A 24505-nucleotide genomic window follows, 5' to 3' on the forward strand; every position below is an offset into this window, starting at 1 on the left:
GAGATTGACGAGTTAGTTAACTCGTTTATTTTTAATTTCTCGGTAATTTAAATGTGCAAATAATGAAAATACCATTTTAATTCAATTGTAATTAAAAATTAAATCTTATTTATTTAATTGTAAATGTATTTTTTTAATAACAAAAACATTATATAACATAAATTAAATTAAATTAAGCAAAATAAAATAAAACACAGCAAAATAAAAATAAAATAAATCAAATAAGGCAAATTTAACAAATAAAAAGTTCATTGTCAGCGGTAAAATTAAATGCACTTTATTGTCGGTTCTTAAGTATACTGTTTGAGAACAAAAAGTCAGTTGCTACAATAAGTATGAGTGTATCTTACAAATTTCGCATTCGAGTATGATCACCATCCAGATGTATAAGGCTCCTAAATTTTTGCCACCCTGTAATTATATCAAAGGGAGAACTAATACGCTGAATATCTATTAACAAATAAATGAACAACACCAAAATGTGCCATAAATTTTTATTCCTACATTAAATTCGCAATCAACGCGAAGTCCTCAGTTAAAAAATTAGAAGCCTTATGTTTAGGATTTAATTCCAAGACAAAGCAAAAAAATATTCGTCGACAAGTGTGCATGAGGGTGCATTACGTCACGATGGAATGATATTTTGCATGAACAGTTCATTTACAGATAAAAGTGCTTCCGATCGTTGTATCTCGAACTCCCCTAATCAAATTTATTCTTCCTAACTGCTAATGAGATCGAGCCTAGATAATGTTGCCTCTGATCAACTTCTTTTTTCTTTAATTTATTTTGTAAAGTTATTCATACATAAAAAAATTTGTTTCCTGCGTTACACGCTGATTGTTTATTCGCTGCCACACTTGACTTTCTGATTATTTTTAATATTACAGCAAATGATACCTATTCGATTATTCGAAAAGTATCTTATTTGTATATCGAAAACAGAAAATAAAACAAATAGAACAGTTAATCAGAGACATTGTTCGTACTAATCAGAAATACTGCTCGTACAATACAATTTCAGACAATCTACGTGACTTTTATAAACGTCCCATGAGCATTATGAACGGAAGAGCATAAAAGAATTATTCTGCATCTTTTTAAATTATTTAAATCCTAGTTGTCGATATAATTTCCGTGATATGTGCCACATATTAAATTTTGTTAATTTCAAATAATTCAATGAAGTAATTCTGAATAGTAAAATTATATATGATTTGATGCTATGTTTAACGTTGATCGAGAGAAAAATTACACGTTCATGTAGTCTGGTTTGTTACAGGAAGTCGAGCCGGCCGAGGAGGATGTGACGGAATGTCTTCTAAGATAGCCGGCGAATAGTTGACGTGCTTGATTAAGTACACGGATCACATTGTGACGACGAACCATCTTGTCGAAATGCATCGCCATCTCATTATAATCCATTTGATTGCGCATTACAAAGTCCCGATGTTGCAGCAGAAGAGTGATGCACAAGAACATTAAAAAAGGATTACCGCCACCGAATTCGTGCGGTGGCGGCAATGAATTTTCTCCCAACTGATCTTCACTCGTTCCCGCGGGTATAAGGTTAGTCAATTCCGTTGCTTCCTCACATTGCTCTTGTATGGATTGCTGTTGTTCTTGGTGCTGTTGTTGATGCTGTTTTATCGGAGTTTCTGGTGCAAGTGCATTTTGATGCCAACTTTCAGTTCCTTCACTGTCTGATGCCGATTCAGATCTAAAATAAAAATAAACTGCTGTAATATGTGAATATATAAAATAGTATAAAATAAAAAAAAAAAGCGACTGCTACGATCCTACGAATTATTAAATGTCAGTGCACATACCTAGTGGTACGTTTGAGTAGTCTGATTGGTGTAATAGATTTTATTCCGTTTTGATCCTCCAAAATTTCACCGTCATATTCTAATTCCGCTTGCTCGTCCGGAGTCGTAGGTTGATGTTTTTGTTGTAAAGTATGTAAAGGGTTCTCCCATACAAATACGTCCGTTGCTGGGCTGCATCTCGCCAATTCTGTCTCCGTCTCACTCTCTAATAAGTCAGTTTCTCTCTTCGATAATACGCAGTCACATTCATTAGGCGACGAAGGTCCGAATACTTGTCGATCTAGCGATTCCAATTCTAGTCTTAACTCTCTAGTCATTGATGTGGTCATCGGAAAAAAGTCTGTAGGATCGTCTGGTGAGTTCGGTTCATCTCTCAACACTCTAATGACGCCGCTTTCGCTCGAAACACGTCTACGGTAATAAAATATAATACTTTCAAATCATCTAACTTTGCAAAAATACACAAATATCTCGATTCAGAAAAAGTATTTTCTGTGAAGATTACCTAAGCTCAGGTTCAGTATCGCTCGGTGTAACTTTACTACGATTGAGACTCGTAAAGTTTAAAAATTCATTCAAATTTTTCACCACTCGCGCACATTTCTTTTCACCGGTGTTGTCATTTTGATCATTGTTCCTAGTTTGTTCTTTCGTAGGGGCAGATAACTTTTCTTTCAATTCCAAAAGATTCGAACATTTTGATTTAATAGGAAGAGAATCTGTACTTAGGCACTTTTCTGTCGATTCGTTATTTTTTCTATTTTTGGTGTTGGTCAAATCATTTTCTGAATCAGAGAATGCTTCATACGGTGAATTAGATCTAAAAAAAAAAAAGACGCACACAAAAATAGTTTTACTTTAGCAAACAGAAAATGTTCGAAACATTATTTCAAGCATTGATAATTGTACAAATAAAAAACCTTTTTGTTTCTCCATTAATCTCAGTAGATGTTTGTATAGTTGATTCTTCGGTACTAAAAGCCTTCCGCCTCATACTGGCAGCAATACTAGCCGAGGAACTTTGTCGTCTAATAGCACAGACCTTGGTGTACGCATTTTCGCGGATATGTTTCACATTCGGACTAGGTGGCGGTGACGCAGGAGGAAAAGGCACCTCAGCAAGACTCAGTTCGCCAATCGGTGGTGATGCTGGGAGAGCTGCCCACAAAACCTCGAGCATTCTAAGTGCATCATCTAATGCAAACTCACGTTTCATTTCGAGTAACAGCCAACGATAACAAAAAAGCAGATCGTCTGCTTGATGAGACTTCAAATATGCATAGAAATCGGGGTCATAATGTTGAAGACCTGCAAAAAAAATATCTTACAAGGAGAGGCTCCTTGCTGTTCTCCTTTAATTTTAATAAAATTTCGTGAAAAGGAGTCAAATATTTAATATATATGTATATATTTTAATTATTTTTTAAAAAATAATTATTTACCTTCTGCAAGATGAGCAAATTTAGTAGTCATAGCAATGCCATCGAGCATAAAGTTGTCTTTCAATCTTCTCATGAGAGCACAAAGGCAGATGTAGGCCTGTGCTTCGTCCCGCATTGTAACGAGAAGGGGCGAAGCCAAATCGCTCATGCCTTGACAGTAACTTACACTTGGATGATTTAAGGCGTACGTCGTTAAAATATTAAAGAGGCTCGCTATATTCTGATTATCATCCGAACCGCCATAAAACTTGTGATGCCTGTCTGTTCTGAGAACATCCTTTCTCACCATACTCGTAACGTAACCGAGATCGCCTACATTTTGTCCCTTTTGCACTAGCACCCGCCACCGCTCACGCAGATTCTGATATTCCTGCGCCTTTTTCTTCATATAATCCATCCTCTCGCGACCCGACATTCCCTCTGGATATACGTTCAAGATATGTTTCCATACCACCTTCCGCAAGCTAGGTTCGATTCCACCAAAATAAATTACTGCTCTTAATTCCTTAGAGTGTATCACTTGGCCGATCGGATCTAGAAATTGACGGAACTCGGCGTCGGTCAAAGGTGATCTTGGAGGCTGAATATTTTGCTGATGTGATGATTCCTCGCCTAAATTGCCCAATGCACGTTGCACCATATTCAGCGTTCTTTCCATCTGTGACGAAAGATTAAACGCGAAATTGGATACACCTGATAACTGTAATAATAATTATAAAAAAAAAACAAAAATAATAAAATAATTTCAAAAATAAAAAAGAAAAAAAATTATAAAAGTAATACAAAAATTAAAAACTAAATAAAAAAATGACTTTAAGGCTCCTAACGATTTGTTGCAGCCATATTTCAGCGTGTTATTTTTTATAATTATTAAAAAGATATTTAGTTATTAAAAACATTCAACGCGATATCTAATTAAAGAAAAAAATATTGCTAATTTATACTTTCGTAAAAAACCTTTATAAAATTTTCTTTCGTCTTCCGTAATTGTCGAGCATCAGCAAAGACGAAATTACGAGACTTACTTTATTCATTATGAGACCTGGCAGCTTAGGTGTTTTGTAAGGAAACCCAGTCTCCTGCTGCCGTGTCGATACTTCCTGCGCATTTTGCTCCCAATAGCATTCACAGTCGCCAGTTTCGCCGAAAGGCTTCAGGTTCACTTGTAGATAAAGATACGGTTCTGATGCACTAAAAAACATCGCGATAATATTGGGTGAAATAATACAATTTTTATTTAACAATAAAATTACATTTTGTACGTTTTAAATACCTAATAAATGCAGCGTCCAAGTCCCAATCCGAGAGTAAAAAGAGATACGTCTCGGATCCATAGTCATCGATTGCTCGATACGAAACAGTAAACTCCCTACAGTACGCGATCTATTATTCTAACGTTTCACTGATATGTTGCATAAATGGATATATTTTTTTTTATTTTTTTTTACTCGTCTCTCAAATAAATAACTTACCCTTTTATGTCGAAAGCTTTTATAAGTATACTTTGTAGCACTTCTATTGACGTTATTTGGGGATCCACGCTAAATTTGCGATATTCGGGTTGATGTCGAGTTTCACATTTCTAAATCAAAAAATTAATTTTGTTTTTTATAACATATAAAATATTTTACAGAATATTATACAGTATGTTTTAAAGTTTGTGTGGCAATAATTAACAGCGTATATATACCTTAACTTTGACACGTACTGCTTCTCTAGGACAGCCAAACATATTGCTACTTTATTTTATATTAATATTCTTCCAAATAAATATAATATCTCAGGATATCTCCTCAGCTATCATGGTCCTTACAAACAATTATCTTTATTAATAAATTAAATTAGGCAAAAAATCGAACTGTCAAATATGTCATTTTTCAAAGCAACGATATAACGACTTTTGCCCAACGATCTACCGTCAGATTTTCCTATACCTTCGGTATGCTTTTACTCACCTCGAAGAGCAAGACCGTGCATGTGTGCGCGTCCGATATACAATATGCAGTTTGAGAAAGTACTTCTCATTGCGGGGACACGCTCGCTTTCTAATTCACCTAATTATATGCTCAAAATTGCGAGATGTCCTTGGCGAGAGTACATGGTCGGCGCGGAAGAACTGGTGGTCTCCTGGGAATCGGTTAATATCAACATGTTCCTGACGCGGTCCTGGAGATCAGAGAGTATCAGGGTTTTGAACGACGTCGCGGCTCCTCCCCCTTCCCCCGGCTGTCGACGGGCGTCAATATTCGACGTTACACGACGTCACCGTCGCTGTCATGACGCCGATGAAATAACCTGGTGACGAGGTTACGACGAGTTACGGGTATCAGTTATACAATTACCGAGCGCAGCTACACCCGAGTGGTGCACCAGCTGTATACTGGGCGGCAGTGGTCGCAGATTTTAGACGGGCAACATACGCACACTAGGCACAATGCCGTGTCCGTGTGTGCCCTTAGCGCCTGCTAATGTCTCAGATGCAGAGAGCCCAACTCGAAATCGCGACTTCCACGCGTACAGATAGAGGCTCGTCCGTGTGAAGCCAGCGTTTCGGCTGCCGTCGGATAGAAGAACAGGCCAGACCTATACACTGTCTGTCCTGTTCTTTCGTGGCGTCGCCGGCAGATATCTCAGATCCGCTTCTCGGTAACATCGCGGAGTCTTAAATAATTTTAAATAGTACGAAATCCGAGTCACCGAATTGTGTACGGTCCGACATTTTTAAAGTATAATGTAATATAAGTTTTTAATGTACAATGCAACAAAAATTTTCCGTCCCACTTAAACAGACTGCGGACTGTCGGTTGTATATACTTTTCATATTTTCTGCAAGTACAACCGGTGTGGTTAAAAATTTTTGATGCATCCTACACATCATTTCTCCTAAAGCAATATAATATTATTGCAAATAAATATATGTAATATATGTATACAGGCGCGCGCCTGTATTTTAATTCAAGGAAATAAGACAGCTGTCTTATTTAATTCATTAAATAATAAAATTGTAAAAAAAAGCATTATTTCTCTGAAAGTAATATATATTAAAGTATATGCATATAAAAATATATAAGTATACATAAAACATATGTAATATAACAATTAAAATAAAAAGAAATAAAGACAATGAAATAAAAAATTTGTAAAAAAAGCATCATTTCTCTGAAAGTAATATATATTAAAGCATATGCATATAAAAATATATAAGTATACATAAAACATATGTAATATAACAATTAAAATAAAAAGAAATAAAGACAATTAAATAAGAAATTTCTAAAAAAAAAAAAAAAAAAAGCATGCGACTCACGAAGGAAGGACCGACCCGACATTCCGCAGACATCCTGAGAAGAGAAGGAGGACCAGGAAGGGTATCACGCACGGCGGAGCAACTTTTAGGTAAGAATTAATTTTTTTAAATAAAATCTTTATTAAAATAAAGCTTTATCTTTACATTAATTTAAATGTTAACATATCTACATTAATATGTTTTATTTTATGTTACAGTCACCGGCAGAACTTTAGAACTCCGCTGAAACTCATACAGATTGGTAAGACATGATTTTCTTTTCGTAGTTTGTAATTGCGAGCTTTTAAAAAATAACGCGCGCATAGATTCTTTTAGTAAATTATAAAATTATTACAAAATCTTTTTATTTTAAAAAAAGAAAAGGACAGACAGTGTATAGCTCTGGCTTTTTCTTTTATCCGACGGCAGCCGAAACGCTTGCTTCACACGGACGAGCCTCTATATCTGCACGCGTGGAAGCCGCGATTCCGAGTTGGGCTCTCTGCGTTCGAGGCATTAGCAGGCGCTACGGGTACACACGGACACGGCATTGTGCCTAATGTGCGTATGTTGCCCGTCTAAAATTTGCGACCACTGGGCCACTCTCCGTTAAAGTTGGTGCAGATCGGTGCAGCTGGTTCAGCTAAAAGGGTCAGTTAGTCGAAAAGCGGGGAGGACTCGCTCGTCCCGCGATTCGACAGCGCTGAAGAAAGGTGAACGTTGGACATTGATGTGAAAACTCTTATATATGGCCAGGGTTCTAGTATCGTTGCGGTTCGGCATACTTGGCAATAGTAGTAAGTATGTACGTAGTTATACGCTTTGTAATTGGAAATATATCACCGTCGCCGGGTTAACCCGTGTGTGTATGTATGTATGTGTATATATATATATATATATATATATATATATATATATATATATGTATGCATATATGTATATATATCCCGCTGATTCATAAGATCTGGAGATCTGCCAATCCACAGGGAGGTTTATAAAACGGCTCGGCTGGCTCCTTTCGATCTCGAGCTCGTAAGTATCCCGACTGTCTGCCATATTGCGCGATGTGTCATTGACGTTTGACTGCGTTTGACAAGCGATCAAGTACCGAAGGGCACTTTTAAAGGACAGTTTCACGAGGTTGAACATTACGATTGAAAAGTCGATCAATCTTCTCACGTTTGAAAATGCCCACATTTCTCACCTCCTTCTTTGACTATATTTTTTGTACCTTATAAATATGTATTTAAAAAAATATTGAATTCAGCTCGATCTCGTTATGTACGTTATGTCGAATAAATAATTTATGCAAGCGACAAATAAATCATACCTCGACATCGTAAGAAAGATACATAATTTATAAAACGCACATCAGATAATTTTTGAGGTTAGAATTAAAACTATACAACTTTGGTCTAAAATAATTTTCTTCACTGGAGTCAGTTTTTGAGATATTTTACTGTTCAACTTAAAATGCAACGCGCGCACACACACACACATCTACATATATGTATTTTTATCAGGTGGTTTAATATGTCAAATCCATCAGAGCGCATCAATTACATGCAAGACAGCAGCAGTGATACAGAGACTGATTATAAGGAAACTGATGGAAGAGGAAGAATTCGTGTGTACAACAAAAACAGATTGAGGTAATTCACAAAATTCTATAACGTCTCCTTTTATCAATCAATTTAGAAATTGGTAAATATGAAATATCATCACTTTTATTTAGATTTTTGCCAGTACACATTTCCCAATACTATTTTCCTTATGTATTACAAAACAAAGACATTTGCCATTAATACTTAAAGTAAGGATTATTATCAGAAATAAGCTAAAAGCTGCTATTGTGCAAATGAAAAGAAAATTAGCTTTGACTCTAGTTTCTACAATGTCTTAGAATTCTTAGCATGCACTTACAATTAGATTTGCTCAAATACCTACATTTGCATGCAAATTATATATATATATACCTACATACATACATACATACATACATACATACATACATACATACATACATACATACATACATACAATATATACATACATATATATACATATATATGTATATGTATATAAAAGTTTACATGCATTTTGCCAATTGGCAAAGAAATTAATTAAAGTGACAAATGAGGAGGATGCATAATACGCACGTTTAAATTTTCAAGTTAATATTTGTGTCTTGGTCCTTTTGTTTATTTATACTGGTATACTGGTTAGGTTGCGACGTTAGATGTAAGAAAATACATAATAATCTTCTTATCCGACGTCACAATCTGAGGTAGTAAAGATGAGTAAATGGAAACCTTAATTAGTATTTGATATGTTGCGTATCATACATTTTCTTAATATTAATTTATTTTAAATATAATTTTATTACTTCTTGTCTTTATTTCAATTTCTGTTGATTATTAAACTTTACTATGTAGTTGAAAATTCTATGCATAAAAACATTAATATAAAAGCTTTTATTTTTTATGATAGATTGTTTTATAAAAAAATTAGAGACACTTGCAAAAGCCAGCACTTTTTGCTTGTTTATGTAGAGTCTCGTTATTATAGAATAGAATATTTCTATATATACAGAGTGTTCCATGGTTGGGGTGCCGACTCTGGTTTCTAGCTCCATACTGTTTTACATTATATCTAATAATGGTCAAAATACAAATTTTTTAAATTTACATAAGAGAGGGATGAGAGCACGTCGACTAGATCACTTCGATTAAAATTTCCTACCCACAGTTTTCGAGAGCAACATGTTGTTTGGAACATCCTGTGTGTATATACATATATAGTCTATATGTATGTCTGTATACATGTATATAAATGTTAATTTTGAAGAGATCAGAATCTGTTATTACATATAATGTATATTTCCCAATATTTTTATACATTTTTAGAATACTTGAAATATGTATTTATATAAAATAAAAATGTATAGTACAATCTTTTTGGAATTGACATTTTCTGATTATCTTCAGTAGTTGCATAAAAAAAATTAAACTTTTTTTTAGAATATAATTTTTTTCCGATGATAATGGCACACAAAAATCAACTCTGTGCCAAATAAAATGTTATAAAAAATTATTTCTATAACGTTCAATTTTCCATATTTATATAGACATATTTGATATAAATGTTCTCTTGTATCACGGGAATTTGGCTATAACGTAATTGCACTATTTGCATTTTGCGAAATGTACATAAGTACGTCAGATGTTATAAAAGCAACCATAAAATTTCTTATAAAGTAGCATAAGAGAAATCATAGGTGCTTGTATTAGTAGCCGATTAGTATAAGATTATGTGGTTGTTCTGTGCATGTATAGTTGTGGTGGCTCATCGAAGCCGAAATCTTGTCTGGTACAAAGGGACAGCAGTGGCGATCGGCATTCTTTCAGTTCCGGCAGAAATTCGCACGGCACGAGAATCATTCCCATCAACAGGTAAATGCACGTAACGGATAAAAGCTCATTACTTTGAAAATGTAGTTTTTAAAAAATTCTGAAAAATTGTTCCAACAAGCACAAATTTAAACCATATATTTATTTTGAACAATTATACTTTTCTTCTTATAATGTTTGCAAATCTCAAAACTCGAGCTACCCGGCTTCACAATTTATAAGGTAGGTCTTACAAGTCGCGATAATATCATATCGTTTTATATGCCAAAGAGTTTTTTAAAATCAACGACATGTATTATTATATATGCTCATTAACAAAAATAATTTTTTTTTTAGAATTCGTTCAAATGTCAATATAACCAAACAAAGTCAAAATCAAAGCAGCACAAGGGATATTACAAGTGCGGGAGGATCTACAACAGCATCTGCAACCGGGGTTAGCAATCAACCAGCTAGTGATGAAAGAATTACCCTCATTGTTGACAATACTAGGTAATAGATATTTTTAATTTAAATAAATAATATTAAATAAATTTAATAAAATTAATTTACTATACAGTGGCCTTTGTTTCAGATTTATCGTTGATCCGGCTTTATTCACAGCGCATCCTAATACGATGCTAGGTCGTATGTTTAGTTCAGGCGTGGAATATGCTCAACCTAATGAACGCGGAGAGTATGAAGTTGCCGATGGTATTTCTGCCAGTGTTTTTCGTGCTATCTTAGAATATTATAAAGGGGGAGTAATTCGATGTCCCCCGACTGTAAGCGTTCAAGAATTACGAGAAGCTTGTGACTACTTGCTAGTACCATTTGATGCTAGCACAGTAAAATGCCAAAATCTCAGTAAGTCTAAGGAAACAATTTTTATTTCTTTTTTAATCAATTTTATGAAGAATTTGTTTTATCTCCCTTATATTATAATATATAGGGGAAAAAAAAAAAAAGAATGATCGTAAAGTAATAATAAATTTTTTAAGGAATTAAAAAAATAAAAAGTTTATTGTTATAGGAGGCTTGCTACACGAATTGTCAAATGAAGGTGCACGATGTCAGTTCGAAGTGTTTTTAGAAGATTTGATCTTGCCGTTGATGGTGAATAGTGCACGACGTGGTGATCGCGAGTGTCATATTGTTGTCTTGCTCGAAGACGATATTGTCGATTGGGATGAGGAATATCCGCCACAAATGGGAGAAGAATATTCTCAAAGTAAGTACATAGAACTTTTATGTTTGAAAATATTTTATTAAATGATCAATTCTATCGTAAATGTAAAATGAGCAAATTTTTTTAATAAAACGTTAACGCGTGTAAAAAGTTATACGTACTTTTCACGTAGTTCGTATATTTTGTTTTAAGTAACCAAAGCTTCCAAAGCTTTAAGGAAACACGTGCAACAGTTTTAGTTATGAAATACAACAAGCGTTAACTTTATCCTGTTCAATGCAAACTTGATTAGCTTTGTCTTTGAAGGCATTATCTCCATTAATTCCGCTAATTTTCTTCAACAGTAAATGCTCAAGGTAGCTTGTGATATTAATATCTTTAATGCACATCTTATATTTAACTCTTGCGTACTCAGGAAGTCCTGGAACTTACGTGATCTGGAGTTTGTGTGCGATTTTTTTTACAGATTGAAATATATTTTAAATTAAATTTTTGAAAACTATGTTACACGTATACGTATAATGACTTTATTTGACTTTTTTCTTAATTTTTAGCTGTTAATAGTACAGCAATGTACCGCTTTTTCAAATATATCGAGAATCGAGACGTGGCCAAGCAAGTAATGAAGGAGCGTGGGCTTAAAAAAATTCGTTTGGGCATTGAAGGATATCCCACTTACAAAGAAAAAGTGAAAAAACGCGCCGGTGGTCGTGCAGAAGTCATCTACAATTATGTTCAACGACCCTTTATCCATATGTCTTGGGAAAAAGAAGAAGCCAAGAGTCGTCACGTTGACTTTCAATGCGTTAAATCTAAATCAGTGACGAATCTGGCTGAAGCCACAGCCGATCCTGTTTTGGATGCTGCTGGAAATCCTATGCTACTTCAAATTGCTGAGGTTACAGGAGCAGCTTCCCAACGGGAAGTTGTTGGGCTTCCTATGGGTTCTGACGCTGATGTAGACGGACCGATGGGACCTGGGGATCAAGATTTGGGTCCACTACCATCTGACGAGCTACTGTAAAAGATAGGAAATAAATTAGGATGTGAATTAGGAATTCTGAAAAATATCTTGGAAAAAAATTATAAAGAAACATTCATAAAGTTACTAAAAAAGCTTTTAAAGAAAATATTATAGTTTTTATCTCGAAGAATAAGAACTGAATTCTGAAAACCGGAGTGTACTGGATTTTTACAAGACTGAAATGCATTTTATTGAATTATTATATCAACTTTGAAATTTGAAAATGTTGAAGCTTAAGAAGAAGAGAATTATATACGAAAATTTTGAAGCTAAAAAAGAAGAAAGCAAATTGGTTATTTATAAGGTAATTTCCGTTCTTGCTACAGAATTTATTTGATCTTAAATTAAGAAAAAATGATTCATCCTTGGATAAAAATTTAAAGAAAATTAATTTTTTTTACGTGAATAAGACTTGAGGTATTTGACTGCTAATTACATCAAGTTTTTTTTAGGTATTTGAAATTATATGATTTGTACAATCATATTAATTAAAACGGAACATCTCTTGAAAAATGGATCAAGACGCTTTGCACTCCAGTCTTCACGAATCAACGTTTTGATTATTTTTCTCAATTTTGTTCTCGGATTTATGTGAGTCTATCTTTGGAAAAAAAAAAAAAACGTTTATCGAAAATGGTTTTAATTACTGATAATCTGAATGTCTTATCTTCGTACGATTTATCAAGGTACGTATAACTTTGTTCAAGAGAAAAGACTTGTATTAAACAATGAATTATTTTATTTAGCATCTCTTGTTACAACGTATTGTGATCTTTTGCAATTTTGTGTATATAAGTGTTTATAATATATATAGATTTACTTGTACGTGTAACTGCGAATACGATCGATGTATAACTATCGCATCTTCTACTACCATCGGTCTTTCCCGTTTTATACTATTAATAAATAAAATTAAATACGCGACTTTTTTCTCAATAAATAAATTTTTACCCTTTTTATTCCTCAAACCTCTTTTTTTTTTTTGCTACAATTTTTTTAAGGGTTTCGTGAGATAGATATATATAGATAACTTAATATCAAGTTTATCACTAAGCACTATTTACATGAGTTTTTGAGTGTTGTTTTAAAATACCTTATTTGGTCTGTTTATAGTTTTTTTATTAAACTTAAATTCTTAACTCGAGAGTAGGCATATTTTTAAAAGTAACTCGAGAGCCCGTTGCATGTAAAAAAAAAAAAAAAAAAAAAAAAAATGCCTTGTTTAAATACCATTTTCACACATATTTCAGGTGGAGCTTTCATCCCTGTCCACACAAATAGAGTGCACCTCCGTCATTACTTTTCCCTTTCACAAAGGACATTCATTACAGTTAATATAATCAATTTGCAACATACTATAAATCACTAATTATAGTGATTAAAATGATGAAGATTTCAAGTGAACCTCCACCACCTCTTATCAACCCCTCTCATCATCTCTTCTTTCGGAGCTTAGTAGGTCGTCAGAAAGGAAGTCGTTCGCCGACCTGGGAGAAGCGCACGCGCTATTTGGGGGTGGAGGTTGAACGATCAATAAGAGACGTACTACCCCCGGCGGCGGCGGCGGCCTCAGGAGGGCAGGAGATCAGTAGCGTACGGGCGCGCAAAAGGTGCACGACGAGGGTGCGTGCGTGGGGTGTGTGCGCATAGAGGGTGAGTCGCGAGTGAGCGAGGGCAAGTGAGAGCAAAACTGTCCCTCCTCCTCCTCTACCCCCGGCGCTGCGGGAAAAACTCGCCTCAGCATGCAACCACCACCGAGAAAAGTAAGAGGAAGTAATTGCCTACACGATAACTCACCCCCGATCAACGGGTTATAATCGCTATAATCTCGGTAGAGTTGACTTTCAATACTGTAAGTAGGGGAGAAACGTCTTTACGTCAAACGCAAAGTGCGCTCAAAACGCAAGGGTCATCTCGCGTTGTACTTGCACAAGAAAATCGACCGTACGTTGGGTGCTAGACTCAACGACCGTTTTCCCGTTTTAAAAAACCAGAGTTACAAATAGAAAAGAAAAAGGCGCTTGAATATTTTCATCGGCATATAAAACAATAATGGCATCGTAATTCTTTGCGCGATTTTTAACACTATTTTTATTGCGAATCAGTAATGATTAATGTCCACCACGTTTAATGTCAAGAATCCACAAGATAATGAAACGTATACTTTAATTCACAAAACTCGTGTTTTCTACAGAAAGTCAAACAATTTTGACAAGTTATTGCGACGATATTAATCGTTAATGACGACATTAATCTTATACTGATCTCAGAATTAGAAAAAAAAAAATTAAGTATTACAATACATACTTATAACAGTAAAATATTGTAGATAAAAAAATGAGATTTATTTATATGTAATTATGTCATCGTGATTGAAATTCTGTGACATTATACTGATTTTAATTGATGATTCAAGAAAAGCTCTATCAAAAGAGTGGAAAAAAAGAATAGAAGAAGAAGAAGAATAATAATAATTTAAAGCGAAAAAGCAAATAGGTAAAAGGTAAAGGATAGCACCATAGTTGAACGTAATCGTTGTTAACAGCGAACCTTCATGTCTTTCGATTATCCTGTATATTAAGTGGAGATTATAAATACTGTTTTGTATGTAATATTAAAACCTGTGTCGCACTGATTGCCATCGAGTTTCAATTTACAGTTTGAGTGAAAAGTGAAGGAAAGAGGGAGCGTGAAAGATAAATTTAATTAACTGCAAGAAATAAGAAACTTAAAATAGATTAATTAAAATTCTAATAATCAAAAAGTGAAATAACACATTTCTAATTTAACTTGGATTTTTTTTTTGTTCGATTGCAAGGGTAACTACGCCAAGTTTTTGAAAAATGTGCACGCGGAGCAGGCGGCGAAGTTGCAGGCGAAAAACCAACACGAGTGCGATCTTCTGGAGGACATACGGTGAGTTGTTATTAAATAATAATTTACGTATAATATTGCGCTTTTAAAAATAATTTTTAGCTTTTAAATAAGTATTTCTTAAAATACGATTTTTTTTTATTATTTCAAAAATCTATATAAATTAAAAATTCTTTAAATGTTTTTTGGTAATTAACTAAGTGATATCTTTCGTTTTTTTCAGTAATTTTACGATAAAAAAATCTGCCATTGAAAAATCCTACTCCGAGGTAAGAATTATTATTAATTATTCTTTATGTGTACGTGCATTTATTCTTCAATAGTAATAAATATAATATCTGCTACTATACTAATTTTTTATTATTGTGCTATAAATGTACCTTTTTTTTTTTTCTCTTTTTTTCTTCTTTTCAGGCGTTACTCAAAATATCGTCTGCGTACTTAAATAAGAAGATACCGAACATCCCAGATCTCAAAATCGATGGAGCAGAAGAGAAATGGTAATTAGACGATGTGGCGTATATTCTGGAAAATTTTGTACCGGCAAAAAAATTATCTTTTCGTATTTTAATTCCAACATGATTTTGTAAACCGTGCTTAATTAGCTGGTATTAATTTCTAACAATTAACTGATCCGATTGATATTTATATTAACTTATCGTGTGACAAATGGGCGAGGAAAAAAAAAATTAATGTGACTTGATAAAGGTAAAAAGTTATTATTTTCGCGTATCATATGCGCGGGAATTTGACCTCTACAGAATCATACCAATTTCAATTCGCGGCTGATTATCGATCGGGGAAGTTTGCCAAGGAGAAGAAGGGTCATAGGTAAATGGCGATCGAATGGTTATAGGAACATGTGGAACGTGTGGCGAACCGTGCTGGAAGAGAACGAGAAGCTGGCACGTGCACGCCTCGCTGCTGTCGAGGTCTTTCAGCAGCAGATCGCCGATGACGCTAAGAGTCTCAAGATGCACAAATTACAAATCTCTAAGAAGGTATTATATTCATACGATATATATATATATATATATATATATATATATATATATATATATATATATATATTTTAATTTCTGTTGTGAATATTATACGAGGGACGTAAATTTCTATAATAAATAAAATGGATTTTTAGGCAATCGACCAATTACTGATAGTACAAAAAGAGCTCCAAACTTGCGTACAGGACGTCGACAAGACAAAGAAATTATACTTTGACGAAGAACACAGCGCACACGATGTGCGCGATAAAGCAAAGGATATAGAAGAAAAGTATGTATCAAGTTTCACTTAATGTTTTTTTAATAAGTTTGGCAAACATTGTTTTTCTGATAAAATTTTTATAAAATACTTACAAAGTAATCGACTCACTCAAAATTTTGTATTGTATATTTTTATTTTAATTATCTTTTTAACTTTTTGATTATTTGTTTTTTTTTTCTATGCACTGCATATTGTTATCATTGGCCAACTGTATAAACTGACGGCACAATTGTGAATGCAATAATTCATGTTCAATCAATGCTTTCAGGCTGAAGAAGAAGAAGGGTTCCTTCTTCCAATCAATAACGTCTTTGCAGAAAAATAGCGCCAAGGTATATGATTATCATAAAAGTTAATTACGTTTTGCAAACATTTAAGGAAATTTACACTGTACAAAATCTTTATATATTTTATACTTTTTTCGAAATCTTATATAAATATGAATGTTTTTAGTCTAAATAATTTGATTTGCAATTGTTAGGTGAGCTCAAAACGTGACGCTTTAGAGGAAAAATCAACTGGTGCTCGCAATGATTATTTGTTGAGCCTCGCCGCCGCTAATGCCCATCAGAACCGATATTTTGTAGTCGATTTACAATCCACTATGCAGGTAAGCATGGATATACATGTGCGACCGGAAAAATTGAACAATAGCAGGTAGATTAGAAAATATTTTTATGTGCAACTTCATTAAATGTATTATAGATATAATTCTAAATTCTTTTTGAGGCAGTGATTTTAAATGTCTTATATCAGTGTTAATAGGGTTAATAATGTGAAATGTTATTTGTGTGCTCTTACCAATATCTTAATTAATTTTTTGATTTTTTTTTTTTTTTTTATTAAGCCTGAAACATTTATTATTTGCTGCATTTTTTTCATGTTGCTTAGTATTTGGAACAAGGAGTTTACGATAAAGTAGCGGAATACTTAACATTGATGGGACGCACGGAGCTGCTCACTTGTCTAGCCACGCAAAATAGTTTCGGCAAGATTCGCGATCAAGCTCAGCAGGTATATCTAAGAGTTAATATCAAAATAATCGAGAGATTGGCAATGTTATTCATATTTGTATTGCATTACTATTTATTTCAATTTTTATATTCCATAACCCGTTTATTACTTACTCTGAGATTTATATTCTTTTAATTTTTATCCTTGATTATACGAGGAAAAAATTCACTTGTAATTATGTCAAATTACAGCTCACTAGGGAGTACAATATCCAATGTTGCTGTTTATACTATCCTGTTTTGAAGCAACACATTCAATACGATTTTGAGCCTTGCGATAACGATCCAGTAGATAGGTTCGTAGATCTTTTCTATATACTTAGTTTGTAGTTTGTAATATTTTATTTTTAATTACATCGATATACATACATATACATATACATATATATATATATATATATATATATATATATATATATATATATATATATAAATCGTTCCGTATACGTATAGCATTACACAGCGTTAACTAAAGTTTATTCATCCATTATGATTAAATCTATCTATCATTTTCGGCATCGTCCACTGATCATCTTGGACACCCTGTATAATATAATCAACGATGATAACAAAATAAATATTGGTACTAAATTATAAAAAAATTTCTCGTTATGTACAACTATATTTTAATAGCATAATCTAGATAAAATTTTTTATGAATTTAGGGTAACTGCCGATCACTCGGCGGCAACGACATTGGGCAAAGAAGCACGTCGCTGGTCGACGAAAATAGCCCGTGAGGTAAGCGGCATTCGTGAAAATAACCGGAAACTTCAAGTGTTATACCAACTCAAAGAGTCTGGTCAGAAGGTTTGTGTCCCTGGATGTCCTAAATAAATGTATACTAGTAATGTGATAATAATGTTTAATTCAATTAAATAATATGTGTATAAATTAAAAAAACTTTTGAATTAATTTTTTCAGACTGATCCAAACGATCCTAATGGTCCAGATTTAGATACTAAGATCGATGAATTAAAGCATGCCATTCGGCGAGCAGAGGTAAGCTTTAGATCTACAAAAAAAAGCAAAATTATATTTATATGTATACATATTCAAACGTTAAATTAAATAATATATGCATAGGGTCCATATGTGTATAATACAGTAATAATTTATATATTTACCTGCTTTTTTTTTTTTTTTTACAGACTGCGAAACTCAAAGCGGAAGCGAGGCTAGAATGCCTTCGATACGGTGGAGGTTTGTACATTTATTGTACTGTTTTTATATATGTATACTCTTCACTTTAAATAAGATAAAACATTGTTTTCATTGATTTATAAGTTTATCTTTTATTCTGTTTTTACAGTAAATGTAGACGAATTCTTACAAGAGGCTGAAACCCTCAGCGTTCAAGATATGCCACGTTCTGCCAGCTCTCTTTCCGTAAGAACAGATGCATCTGGCGCAGCGGTAATTATCAAAAGCGATTCGTCACTTAAATAATTTCCTGATATAATTATATTTGACAAAAAATTAGTTGAAGACATATGTATTAAATCATAATATTGTATAAAAAAATATATTTACAAAATAATATTTTTTTAAGGAACATCCATCATCGGACTCGTTCTATGACAGCGACGGTGATGGCGGAAGCGACCTAACGACTTTGGAACGGCCCGGAAAGAATATATCTCAAGCGGAAGAGGAAGCCGAAGAAAGACAGAGGCATGATAGTGCCGAGGTTGATGGTATGCAAATAATTGTCACTAAAAATTAAATTTTATCAACAAGTGTTTATTATTTGCACTAACTTATTTAATATAAAAAAAACTAAATATTTTTTTTTTAGCATTGCTGGAGCAGGAGAAGCAACGAATAGAGCAGTTAACGGCAGGCTGGGATGATCCCACGGCTGTTGATTGGGACAACGAAGAGAAAGATGAACACGAGATATCGCACGAAATACCAGAGATGCCTTCTAGTCAACCCATATACAAGTGCACTGCTCTATACTCCTACACAGTGAGTGCTATAAAATTGTTTTGTAGAACGAATATCAAGTATTGATTATTAGAAATTAAATGGCACTTTATACATAAGAAATGTCTCTCATTAAAGTCACATTTTTTATACTCTGTGAAAACAAATAGTTTTGACTTTTTAGGCGCAAAATCCTGATGAACTTTCTATTGTGGAAAGCGAACAGCTGGATGTAGTGGGCGAAGGCGATGGCGACGGATGGTTAAGAGCAAGAAATTATCGAGGAGAGGAAGGCTTTGTTCCTCAAAACTATCTTGATGTAGAAAGAGAACCCGAGACTACCACTGGTCTAACTTCGCAAGGTCCAGGTCTAGTCCAGCAGATTTCCTTTTCATCCGTTGACTACACCATTGACGATCATGATGCCGTCGATCCCGATGCCAATTTACTAACTGCTACGGAAGCCATAATACAAAACCATGTTGGAGGTACATAAAAAATTTCAATTTACAACAAATTTTTTTTTTATTTTGACAGGATTTATAATTTTAAACTTACTTAAAATAATAAATAACAATATGTACATCACATTTTAGAAATAGAACAATATTGCATTGCACTTTATGATTACGACGCAACGTGCGATGAGGAGCTGAGCTTTTTAGAAGGTGATATCCTTAAGGTGCTAAAAAAAGAGCCACACGATGTAGATGATGGCTGGTGGGAAGGTGAGCTAAGAGGCCAACAAGGTCTTTTCCCTTCTCTCGTTGTGGAACCTTGCGGTCCAGACGGTTGTCCTTTAACCCCACAGGTAAAAAATTAAATATAAATTGATTAAAATCATAAATCGAATAATAAATTTATAACGGAAAAATGACAATATATTTTTATTATTTCAGGACGATGTAACACCACCAAGTTCCGCGCCACCAGTCTTCACTCCACCGCAAGCACCGGAAGAGTTTTTACTAGCCGATGAGCTTGCTCAAATGGAAGGTAATTATAGCTACTTGTATCAATTTAGAATATGTTTGTGTATACATCCACATATACATTAATTTATTCATTACGTGTATATATTGCAGAAGAAGAGAAGTCAATGGTAAATGGTGATAGTGGGTTTATGATAAATTTGTCTCAAGACCAAAAGGAGCAATATGGTTCACAATTCTCAGAAGATGGTAAATCAGATGAAACTCCAGATATATTAGGTGAGCTTTCAAATTAAATTGAATTTTTTTTATATAAATCATGATAATAGCTGAAATATAGCAGGTATTATTTATTATAATCAATGATACATTATAACTTGCTGCAGTCGTGGAGGTATCAGATGAATCAGGTGATAAGGTAAATTAGAAAATAATATAAAAGATTAATTTTTTCTGTTGATAAAAACTATGTAATCATTTTTATCAGTTATTTATATATTAATGCTCTAAATGTTTTATATGATTAGTAAAATCTCCTTAAAATTATTTAAACCAATTTTTTATATCTGTAATAATATAACTGTTTTTTTTTCTCCTGCAATATGAAATACGACTTGTATGTAGAATTACAAAAAATTACTTTATACAAACAATAAAACTATTCAATTCACAGGTGGAAAAATCCGGAGATTCCAAATTCGATGAAGACCTTAAATCCAGCCAAAAGGATGAATTCGGTCTTGGAGTGGCTCAGATCGTAATCACAGCCGCAACTCCGATGGAAGAAGTTGAGCATCCCTTCCCCGGGGTAGAGGGAACTCAGACAGATTCAACAAAGTCTGCAGAAGCCTCCGAAGCTAATCCTGAAGCTTTTACTACAGTTTCAGATCTTAATGAGAGTGAGTGTAAAGAAGAAGAGCCGACCGTCATTTTGGATGAAAAAGAAGTTGAAGAAACTGAAGAAAAGTCTACGATTGATGAACTTCCAACTGACTCGGCACCATTTCCAATCAGCAGTAGTTCTGGAAGTGAAGGAGAATCAACTTCCGGTCCCAGCACCAACGAAAATTCTCAGTCGAGAGGAACAGTGGTAGAAGTAACTGAAGAAGCCACAGAAGATATAGAAGAGGAAGAAATTGTCCCAGGAAAAATGTTGGTTGGAGGAAGAGCCAGCATCCCAGATGAACTGCAGCCAGATCAATTAGAAAAACTGCAGACGCTCAAGGAATCGAACGCCTAGGGCTGACTAGGCCCCGGAGCCAACAATGGCAGAATTACTTTGCCTGATGGTCACCTCGATAATTTTCGACATCTGCTAAACTTCTGGCGATCACCTGAGGTGTTAAGCAGAAAAGACTAACTGTAATAAACTCACTAAGACTATCTGAAATTCATAAGGTTCTTACGGTGATCGAGTAGTGATGGGAATAAAGAGTTTGAAATTGTGACTGAATTATCTAGAGACTAATGGATGTTAATAGATCAAGTGATGCTAAAGGCTGTTAAAATTACAAGTCCATATAAACGTAAAATGTCTAGAGTATAAAGATAATAATTTTTTAAGCAAAATTTAAACTTTAAATTATAATTTCTTTTAAAATAATATATAATACCTTTATTAATTGATCAAGAAAATATTTATTTATGAAGCCACTTATTGATTATCATATTGATTTATTAACATCCTCAAATGGAAAGAAGATTAATCTAGCAAGTTAACTGAGAAACATCATTAAGTTGAAGAAGGAATAATTTAAAGCATAAGAAATATTTAAATCAGGACAGTCACAAGGAATAGAAAAACTAATTAGACAAGATCACCAAGACTTTATATAAAGTCATCGAGATTTCTTTGTGTTGACTGATTAATAAGATTAGAAACATTAATTTGTCCTATCTTAGGGCAAATTGAGCGCTTCAATAAGTTGATTAAATACTTAAGTTAATACGCTAACAAAAGGAACGAAAGGAGAGATTTTTTTTTTTTCGTAGAAAACGATGTACAGTGAACGGGATAATAGAAAGAATTGTCGATACCTGTGTACTATAAGGGCGTACATTTCAAAGGAATACACTGGTGTTGCATGTAAAAGACTTTTATTCAATACTCCTTATCTTTTATTTTCATTTTCTTTGTCTATTATACTGAAAAATAATTAAATCTATATACGTGGAAAATAAAATAAAAAGTTAAGGATTCCAAGAATAGTAACAAAGTTTGTATAAAAGTTTAAATTTATTTTTTGTGTATTTGTCTTTATATATATATATATATATACACACGTAACAAGTTGCATAAAAAAATATTTGATGCTGAAATTCTTACAGTATACAAAACTGAGAATTTTTTAAGCTTGCATTCGCAAAGCACCATCCAACCTAATTGTCTCTCCATTTAACAATGGATTCTCAACGATCTGCTGTACTAACATTGCATACTCATCGGGATTCCCTAATCTTTGAGGAAATGGTATGCTCTTTGCCAAAAAGACGCGCACTTTTTCTGGCAATGCCATTAATAATGGAGTGTTGAAAAGCCCTGGAGCAATTGTTACAACACGAATTCCATCCTTGGAAAGATCGCGAGCGATGGGTAAAGTCATTCCTATATAAAACGTTAATTATATAAAATGAAAAATTAAGTATCTAAATAATAAAGAGTAAGAAAATAAAATAAGACACAGTACCTACGACCGCTCCTTTTGAAGCAGAATAAGCAGCCTGACCCATTTGACCATCAAAAGCTGCGACACTTGCAGTATTGACAATAACACCTCTTTGACCATCTTGATTAGGTGTGTTTTCAACCATCAAGCCGGCAGAAAGGCGTATAGCGTTAAACGTACCGATGGTATTGACTTGAATAATTTTTGCAAAGTCCTCCAGTTTGTGAGCAACTTTTTTATTACTATTGTATGTTTTAAAAGCTATAGCAATACCAGCAGCATTGACGAGAACATCAAGCTTACCAAACTTTTGTTTTGTAAGGTCAAGGGCAGCTTGTACATCAGATTCTGAAGTTACCTTAAAGAAAAAAAAAAAAAAGTTTAAACTTAAGTAACATTTAACATGGAGATTAATAATAGAAAATAAAAAAATTTAATTTTTTAAATGGTAATTATTATATTGTCAAAGATAAAGAGATTTCTGTCTGATAAACGGTTTTATAAAAAGCATATTTGAAAATTGCTTAATATATTTTCTACTTATTCGTAAAAGTAAATTTGAACTTAAAGGTACATAACCATATAGTAATTATATTAAATGTTTTACATACATCCACAGGTGAAAATATTGCATTAGCTTCCCCTAACTCGTCGGCCACAGTTTTACCTTTTGAAACAGGCAAATCGGCAATAACTACTTTTGCACCCTGCTTGACAAATCTTTCTACAGTGCCACGGCCCAATCCAGAAGCCCCGCCAGTCACCAGAGCTACAGTACCCTACAATAACAAAAGAAAAAAGAAAAAAAAAAAAACATATATATATATATATATATATATATATTTTGTTCAACGTTTATTACTAATAAATTTAACTTATTAAATAACTGTAATACAAAATGTAATCAAAATGTGTTTAAATTTTTACAGGCTATTATCTCCAAAGCTGATACTTTATATAAAAAATATACCAAATAAGAATAATTTTTTTTTTAAAGAAAGTATTATAATCACCATAACTTTATTGTAAATGTTTGCATGTTGTTTAACAAAATTAATTTTTAAAGCTGTGTTCTGATACTTATTGTTAATGCTGAGAATCTAAAGTGCAAATATCCGGATGCAATTTAAATAAGGTTATATGTTCTTTTCAAAATAAAATAATAAAATTAATGAATAAGATAATTCTAAATCAAGTCTAATCTTGTGATTCTTTGGTATAAGAGACACGTAAGGTGAGAAGGATTATCATTGTTTAAAAAAAGCGTACATTTTTTAAATACATGTAACACCCCACTGTAATAAAAAAATATTAATATGTTTAAATAATGTGTTTAAACAACATACCCTCAACATTTTCGAGCTTCAATTTTTCTCTTAAATCAACACCGATAAGATACGCGACTTTCACTAGTTAGAAAGTTATCCAACTTATCCGACTTGTTTTGAAGCTCTTCCAAGCACGTATGATGCACTTTACACTTGACTGTCTCATATAAATTTCAATGATGAGTTGCACAAAATTATCGTGGACTTTAGATTCTAAGATAATAAGATATGTAATAGGTTTATCTAACTATTTGTCTTGTAGAAGTAAACAACATTAAAAAAAAGATACTGAAGAATCTGTTTAATATACAGAACAAGTTTACAAAATTATATATATA

At 33.3% G+C, this 24505-nt stretch overlaps 4 protein-coding genes across 11 annotated transcripts; 2 read left to right on the forward strand and 2 right to left on the reverse strand.

The window, feature by feature from the left end:
- Window positions 1-251: 251 nt before the first annotated feature.
- LOC139106814 (TBC1 domain family member 25-like) lies at window positions 252-5720 on the reverse strand. 2 transcript variants are annotated; one of them, XM_070663789.1, is made up of 10 exons: window positions 5227-5720; window positions 4962-5079; window positions 4744-4853; window positions 4545-4640; window positions 4297-4462; window positions 3272-3971; window positions 2750-3137; window positions 2335-2649; window positions 1830-2240; window positions 252-1720 (listed from the first exon to the last, which is right to left on the reverse strand). In XM_070663789.1, the coding sequence occupies exons 2-10, from the start codon at window positions 5001-5003 to the stop codon at window positions 1252-1254; spliced, it is 2697 nt and encodes an 898-aa protein (XP_070519890.1). In that variant the 5' UTR covers window positions 5004-5079; window positions 5227-5720; the 3' UTR covers window positions 252-1251. The 2 variants fall into 2 exon arrangements, with proteins under 2 accessions (XP_070519890.1, XP_070519892.1); XM_070663791.1 differs by having other exon boundaries at window positions 3272-3929; window positions 5227-5719.
- Window positions 5721-7172: 1452 nt separating this feature from the next.
- LOC139107173 (BTB/POZ domain-containing protein 10-like) lies at window positions 7173-13484 on the forward strand. Of its 6 annotated transcripts, XM_070664535.1 has the most exons (10): window positions 7174-7354; window positions 7520-7589; window positions 8081-8209; window positions 9893-10009; window positions 10304-10459; window positions 10542-10813; window positions 10980-11177; window positions 11690-12463; window positions 12612-12845; window positions 13410-13484. In XM_070664535.1, exons 1-8 carry the CDS (start codon window positions 7306-7308, stop codon window positions 12157-12159), a joined length of 1461 nt encoding a protein of 486 aa, XP_070520636.1. In that variant the 5' UTR covers window positions 7174-7305; the 3' UTR covers window positions 12160-12463; window positions 12612-12845; window positions 13410-13484. The 6 variants fall into 6 exon arrangements, with proteins under 6 accessions (XP_070520639.1, XP_070520636.1, XP_070520637.1 ...); XM_070664538.1 differs by lacking the exon at window positions 9893-10009 and having other exon boundaries at window positions 7173-7354; XM_070664536.1 differs by lacking the exon at window positions 13410-13484 and having other exon boundaries at window positions 12612-13085.
- A 297-nt stretch (window positions 13485-13781) lies between these two features.
- LOC139107170 (protein nervous wreck-like) lies at window positions 13782-22265 on the forward strand. Of its 2 annotated transcripts, XM_070664530.1 has the most exons (22): window positions 13782-13922; window positions 14978-15075; window positions 15257-15302; window positions 15448-15533; window positions 15890-16034; window positions 16172-16308; window positions 16568-16631; window positions 16781-16909; window positions 17191-17313; window positions 17505-17608; window positions 17978-18122; window positions 18237-18314; window positions 18464-18515; window positions 18625-18728; window positions 18865-19009; window positions 19111-19283; window positions 19426-19729; window positions 19838-20052; window positions 20141-20237; window positions 20327-20452; window positions 20560-20591; window positions 20847-22265. In XM_070664530.1, the coding sequence occupies exons 1-22, from the start codon at window positions 13902-13904 to the stop codon at window positions 21411-21413; spliced, it is 2991 nt and encodes a 996-aa protein (XP_070520631.1). In that variant the 5' UTR covers window positions 13782-13901; the 3' UTR covers window positions 21414-22265. The 2 variants fall into 2 exon arrangements, with proteins under 2 accessions (XP_070520631.1, XP_070520632.1); XM_070664531.1 differs by lacking the exon at window positions 20560-20591 and having other exon boundaries at window positions 20847-21021.
- A 125-nt stretch (window positions 22266-22390) lies between these two features.
- On the reverse strand, window positions 22391-24495 carry LOC139107178 (3-hydroxyacyl-CoA dehydrogenase type-2-like). Its single transcript, XM_070664556.1, has 4 exons — window positions 24186-24495; window positions 23451-23618; window positions 22861-23197; window positions 22391-22778 (listed from the first exon to the last, which is right to left on the reverse strand). Exons 1-4 carry the CDS (start codon window positions 24192-24194, stop codon window positions 22522-22524), a joined length of 771 nt encoding a protein of 256 aa, XP_070520657.1. The 5' UTR covers window positions 24195-24495; the 3' UTR covers window positions 22391-22521.
- Window positions 24496-24505: the final 10 nt, after the last annotated feature.

This window comes from Cardiocondyla obscurior, linkage group LG12 (assembly GCF_019399895.1).
Source record: "Cardiocondyla obscurior isolate alpha-2009 linkage group LG12, Cobs3.1, whole genome shotgun sequence".
Taxonomy (NCBI): domain Eukaryota; kingdom Metazoa; phylum Arthropoda; class Insecta; order Hymenoptera; family Formicidae; genus Cardiocondyla; species Cardiocondyla obscurior.

What these genes read in the sequence shown, in the direction of transcription:
- LOC139106814 (XM_070663789.1), bottom strand. Translation starts at nt 5,003, where the DNA reads ATGTTTGGCTGTCCTAGAGAAGCAGTACGTGTCAAAGTTAAG. An exon ending in CAGTACGTGTCAAAGTTAAG is followed by an intron (nt 4,854 to 4,961) that starts GTATATATACGC and finishes TTTTTGATTTAG; the next exon opens with AAATGTGAAACTCGACATCA. An exon ending in AAAGCTTTCGACATAAAAGG is followed by an intron (nt 4,641 to 4,743) that starts GTAAGTTATTTA and finishes CGCGTACTGTAG; the next exon opens with GGAGTTTACTGTTTCGTATC.
- LOC139107173 (XM_070664535.1), top strand. Translation starts at nt 7,306, where the DNA reads ATGGCCAGGGTTCTAGTATCGTTGCGGTTCGGCATACTTGGCAATAGT. An exon ending in CTCCTTTCGATCTCGAGCTC is followed by an intron (nt 7,590 to 8,080) that starts GTAAGTATCCCG and finishes TATTTTTATCAG; the next exon opens with GTGGTTTAATATGTCAAATC. An exon ending in GGGAGAAGAATATTCTCAAA is followed by an intron (nt 11,178 to 11,689) that starts GTAAGTACATAG and finishes CTTAATTTTTAG; the next exon opens with CTGTTAATAGTACAGCAATG.
- LOC139107170 (XM_070664530.1), top strand. Translation starts at nt 13,902, where the DNA reads ATGCAACCACCACCGAGAAAA. An exon ending in TGCAACCACCACCGAGAAAA is followed by an intron (nt 13,923 to 14,977) that starts GTAAGAGGAAGT and finishes TTCGATTGCAAG; the next exon opens with GGTAACTACGCCAAGTTTTT. An exon ending in TTGAAAAATCCTACTCCGAG is followed by an intron (nt 15,303 to 15,447) that starts GTAAGAATTATT and finishes TCTTCTTTTCAG; the next exon opens with GCGTTACTCAAAATATCGTC.
- LOC139107178 (XM_070664556.1), bottom strand. An exon ending in CAATATTTTCACCTGTGGAT is followed by an intron (nt 23,198 to 23,450) that starts GTATGTAAAACA and finishes TTTTTCTTTAAG; the next exon opens with GTAACTTCAGAATCTGATGT. An exon ending in TTCAAAAGGAGCGGTCGTAG is followed by an intron (nt 22,779 to 22,860) that starts GTACTGTGTCTT and finishes CGTTTTATATAG; the next exon opens with GAATGACTTTACCCATCGCT.